The 5,843-nt window shown below is 37.5% G+C and overlaps 1 protein-coding gene across 1 annotated transcript; it reads right to left on the bottom strand.

The window, feature by feature from the left end:
• Positions 1–2,702: 2,702 nt before the first annotated feature.
• Positions 2,703–5,032, bottom strand: LOC106105192 (protein charybde-like). The gene is made up of 3 exons (XM_013285455.1): positions 4,674–5,032; positions 3,903–4,248; positions 2,703–3,795 (listed from the first exon to the last, which is right to left on the bottom strand). Exons 1-3 carry the CDS (start codon positions 4,726–4,728, stop codon positions 3,711–3,713), a joined length of 486 nt encoding a protein of 161 aa, XP_013140909.1. The 5' UTR covers positions 4,729–5,032; the 3' UTR covers positions 2,703–3,710.
• Positions 5,033–5,843: the final 811 nt, after the last annotated feature.

Here is a 5,843-nt window from a genome sequence, read left to right as displayed (position 1 = left end):
AAATTCAAAACGGACGGAGTCACCAGCGAAAGCTAGTCTTAAACTAAATATTTTAGATTTTATTTACGTTAGGACTTTGAACTTATGTTCAATTAATAAAACTTACTGATCTTAGGTTTAACTAAATAATTTGACTGTTCATTTCGCCGGCGCACACCACTGACTAAACTATCGCACAACTGATATGCGATTGTCGATTGTTTCGCAGCAACTGTTTAGTTGCACAACTAAAAATGGCGCACCTTCATATAAGCTCATAGAAATCAAAGCGAGTCTAAACAGTTGTGCGATAGTTTGTTCAGGGGTGTGCATGCTTCATAACATGCGTGGAATACATTTTTCAGAATGTTTTTATCCATAGTACTAACGTAATCTAGAAAGCTAAGCAGCGATAGGTGTCTCATTTAGGCCGTGAAGACCATTTGGCAGCGGGAACGCAGTTAAAACAACATTAAAATGTAATAAGAGGTGACATTACGCCCCCCCTTCCCTCCCCACCCTCAAACCCACACCTATGAGCAAATGCAAACGTTGTACACACTATCTCGATGAAATTTGGCATAGCTGTAGAATAGTCTGGAAGGACACATAGTTACTTTTGTTTGTAGAGTAGTAATAAAATAATTGAATTTTCGTAATTATCTGAGTAAGGAACTACAAGCTTACAGCGGTATCTATGCTGATGTGAGATTAATAGAAAACAGCAAATTAATCTTTATTATCTATGTAGTAAAGTAGAAAATGCAATGCATTTGTTGTTGCTAACATGCATTATCTATGGCGGTGATTTGATAATAAACCAAGTAAATAAGGAAATGTACAGACAAAATATGTTTTGTCAAACATTGTACGGTGTGTTTGTACCTTTATTTTGTATAGTTACTGGGATTAGCCTGCCACCTTTAGTTTTAACCGCAGTGTGAAGATAAAATTTAACTTTGACTATGCTATGAAAAAGACGTATTATAAACCTTGATTTATTGTTCTTATTTTGATTTATTCCTTTACTTTCTATAATAATAAAAATAAGAATTATTTACAAAATGAACATTGAACTTTTGCAATAAGAGATGGCGCTGTATGTCTGTCATGTACGACAGCTCGAACATTTTGGACAAAAAAATAATAATTTATTTTAATATAATTAAGTTCTTAAAAATATGTTAACTCTGTGTCACAAATAATATATTCATATATCTATTTGCAATAGAATATTAACCCATATAAAGAAAAAAAATATTGTTGATACTTACTGTGGTTTACTACCGCCATCTGTTACCAAATACATGAAAACGATTTTATTTTTTTATTTCCAATTATAACAATTAAATGTAATTAAAAATGTCTTTACATGCAGAAATAAAAGAATAACTTTAAAATCCTGAAAACATCGCTACTTTTCAATTCAAGTTTTTTAGAAAAATAGTGATGTCCAAATATATCGATATCGCGAATTATAACAATTCAGTAAAAAAATGAATTATTGGATTTGTACATAATTGTCATTAAATTGTTGCGGTTAAAAAGCATAATAACCCTTGATTTGTTAAAAATTAAGTATTGTGTAAGGGAGACGAAAATCACGGTCGCTTACGGCACCGTGCCAATTGGCCTCCTTCGAAAGCGATAACGTAATTTATAATTTAACAAGTACATTCGTTACTGCCAGTGACGTTAGAGGATCTAATCTTTATTATTAAACCAGCTTTTGCCCGCGACTTCGTCCGCGTGGTATTGAAAAAACAGAAGTGAAAAGCCTATGTGTTCTTCCAGACTATTTTTTACATCTATGCTAAATTTCATCGGAACCCGTTCAGCCGTTTAGGCTACAAACTCTAACAAACATGTAACCATCCATCTAAACTTTCACATTTATAATATTAGTAAGATATTTAAAGTAAATATCATGGAATAGAGCCAACAGATACAAGACAAAGAAAATTGTAATGTGGTATTGAAGCTTTTCAACGTTTTTTGTTTTAGCTTTAATTTCATTTGTACGAAAAGTAATTTTTTAATTTACTAATGTTAGGTACTAAACTTTTCGTTCCTGTGTTAGCAAAATTTTTATTGCATTTCTAACAGTGAAAACCTACATTTAGAAAGAAAGTATGTAGAACTTTTTAATAGCGGATTGATAGTGGCCTGTGGTACATAGGTAAAATTTACTGTTGGCTCAAAATTGTCACAATATTAGCAAAAACTTTACAACAAATTACACGTTGTTTTAGTATTAATATTATCGTTTTATTGACTTTTTATAGAATCATAAATTAGAATGTTAACAGTTTTGAAAAACAACTCGAGTAAAAATGGGTTTCCACTGTTCTCTAGATTGGAACCGGTTCACTTGAGCCGAGCTTCTAGAGACTGGTTTCAAACTGGTTCTATAAAAATCTATCGCTTCAACTCTCTGCTTATTTTCGGAGATAATGCTCGACTTCGTTGTAAACATTTTGATTTTGTAATATAACTGATATCTATAAGAGTACAGATATCACTAAGGTTTTGTCGAAGAGGTAGGGTTGAAACAAAACAAATTTTTCCATTATTGAATCTATGTATTTTTTTTTATAATTTCTACATTTTCTTTTTTAGTGTCTATGAAATTAATATCAATTATAAACAATTGATACATACAATATTGTTAGTTTTGTATATGTCGACATTTCAAATTTTAGAAGTAAAATGTTTTTGTATAATTTTTAAAATCTTTTATTGTTGAAAGTGAACTCTAGTACTATGATATTGTGCGTTAAAAAACACTGGACCCTACAAACATTTAGATTTCGTTTAAAAACTGTTATTCTATTGAATTACAAATTATGTAGAAATTACACTGGTGGAAAAAAAATGCATTTCGACTTCAATAACATCTCGTCAAACTATAATCTTTACAGTTAGTACAAAAATTTCTCTCTCGTCTCCCACTGGACTAAAATAACGCATCTTCGTGCGATAGAAAACAATCTTACAAAAAATTACATTTTTATATTAACTTAAATAACTTAATACTTGTTATAACTATAATAATAACCTGAGATCTTTGCAGTATATTAAGGCGCGCCGGACGCGGTCCGCGCGCCCATTCTCTATACATCTCTAACACTTCATCTGACGCGTGCTCGCTTACGCTTATAGTACAGTATATTACTCTCATTTAAAATTTATACATTACAAAAGTAGTATCACAAACCAATGTACGAACTAGTACAATTACGAAAAAACGTACACATATCCGATCTCGGTCAGAGATCGACTCTAATAAATACGATTACGATACGTGAAATATACCAACTCTACACAACTTCAGAATAGAATTGAACTCGAAACAAACAAAATAATACGTAACACTAAATCGACCAAGATATCACACGCGCGGCGGCGACTGAGATCATGGTGCGCACCTAACGCCGCCGCGCCACGCACTCGACACTCGACACTCGCTCGTACAGACAGTGAGCCGGCCGGCGCTGCGACTCGCGCCCAACGTACGCACTTTATCGATATCGACATAAAGTGCTCTGGACATCACTAGCGGCGACGCTCGCGCCGTCCTTACTCTACGACTATACATTACATATCACGCTGTGCTTTTTTCATCTTTTAAAAAATATATAATAATTAATATACATATAATATTGATATTTTTAAAGTAACGATACGCAGACTTCGAGAAGGGCGATCGGTCGGCCCGCGCGCGAGCCGCCTCACTCCGCCTGGCTTCGGAACAGTTTCTTCTTTTCTATCGTGAACTGGGGGCTTATGATGATGGTACCGCCTCGCGTTAGGTTTCTGTAAAGAAGAGAACATCGTTAGTTATCATTGTTAACAGAGAAAACAAAAATAATATTTCATTAAATAATTAAAGATATAACAAAATAGATAGAATATAAACTCACTTTAAAAACTGCGGTAACAAGCTGGTCCAGTTTGTGGCATCGTGTTCCAGATGTAGATGTATTTCGTGCGTCGTGAGTGTGTTGGGGTCTATCTTGAAGGCGGCCAGACGACGGCCGGCCACGTCCACGATGACCGCTGCACCCCGCGAGCCGCACGGCTCCCCCTCCGCCAGCGCCAGGGTCTGCCGAGAAGCGCGTGCCAACAGCTCAGCTGGCACGAGCACTTCCGCCGTCGCTAGCTCACTGGCACCCTTGGCCGCTCGCAGCTCCCTCTCCAGCCTCTGAGCCAGCGCCGCCTCCGTCGGAGCCGGCACCGGCGCTTCCCGCCATGTTGGCCCATTCCATGCTATAACAATAGAAAGGACAATTAAGAATTGGTACAAAAATAAATTTTGAGAGAAAAGAGTTTTCGATTAACCTACAAAATTATTGTTAACTTTTAATAAATTAAAAGAAAAGTTTAATTATAAAATTCTAAGTTAATATGAAGGAGGGGCGCGACTTTGTAAGGGATCGCTTCGCAACAACATTGACGTCAGCTGACCGTGACGTTTGGGGCCGGCGCGAATCAATATCGGCTTTCGGCCTCTTCAATCAAGTCCACTCCTCCTCGGTTGCATTGTAATGTATGATTGTGTAGTGGTATCAGTACAGCAGCTAGCAGCGGCCTCGGCAACGAGCCGGCCGTGCGCGCGCCGCATAGCAACACCTGACGGCCGGTTAGAAAGCCGGCTTCCCTCACCACTTCTCGCAATAGAAAGTCGAACTTACCTTTTTCACCACTGAATCCGACGTTAAACTGACTCGTGACCGGCAGGATCTCCATGTTCTCCAAATTTTTACTTATATTGTACACTTTTTAAACGCAAAGAACTAAGGCGTTCCGGTACGGAACTGTTATACTAGAAAAATATCACAAGTCTATTTTGTACTGCGAATTCGCACTGAACTGTCGGCTTCACGACCGACGACTAGTTAACGTGAAGAGATCGATGGGTAAGAAAGCGTCCGGAGTTAACACGACTGCATCAGATCTGATCTCGTAACCATAGGGCTTCGTCTCTCGCCCGAGGCTGACCGCTCGACCCACCCGACTCTGTCGCTCTTTGTGACGGACTGACGATATTCGGAAGAGTTTGCCATTTATATAGAGGGCCGGTAGCGGGGTGCGGGGGACGGCGCCGCGGGCGGCCGCGGGGGCCCCGCGCGCCAGTTGAGCCGATGCGCCGTCCGTGGCGCACGTCTTCGCGTTCCTTTGTGCCGGCTCCGGCCGTAAGCCGGCCGGCTTCTTTGTTCTCATCGCAACTCGAACAGTGATGATTTCTTACGAAAAAAGTGTTGAGTTTAATAATAAGAACCGTGTCGTTTATATAAATCGATTCTATAACTGTAATTACACATTCTGTATCGTGTCTTTGTTTATTCTTTTCGTAGGCTAAGTCTTATTGTAAGTCTGTATGTTGTAATAACATGAATGATATCAATATTATCTTGATCTGTCTACATAGGCTAGGCGAATCGTGACGTGTATGTCTTGTTAAGACACGATAATTGCTGTATATCATAACTTTAGTGAATAAATACAATGGTATTAAAGTAATATGACACATGTAAGTAGTTATAGCTAATGTTAAGTACGTAAAAAATGTAATATTTAATTCTAAGAATTGAAACTATATTGTAATGAAAAATTGTAAAAAATTAAATCCAATTGTATTTGACTACCTGTGTTCATTATCTCATTGTCTGTCCGTTCGATGAGTCATCAGAATTGTTCTATTATATAGATATTTTATGCTAATCCGTCATCAGCCAGTCTCAAAGTGTTTTATAAAGCAGTAATAACACTAAACATAAAAAAAAAACTTATGCAGGCCGCGTCAACCCAATTGCAGTTAGCAACAATAACGGTTGTTCGTTTCCGATGTTGCATCAGCGTAC

This window comes from Papilio polytes, unplaced genomic scaffold (genome assembly GCF_000836215.1).
Source record: "Papilio polytes unplaced genomic scaffold, Ppol_1.0 DF823177.1, whole genome shotgun sequence".
Classification (NCBI taxonomy): domain Eukaryota; kingdom Metazoa; phylum Arthropoda; class Insecta; order Lepidoptera; family Papilionidae; genus Papilio; species Papilio polytes.
This window is presented reverse-complemented; position numbering and strand designations above follow the sequence as displayed.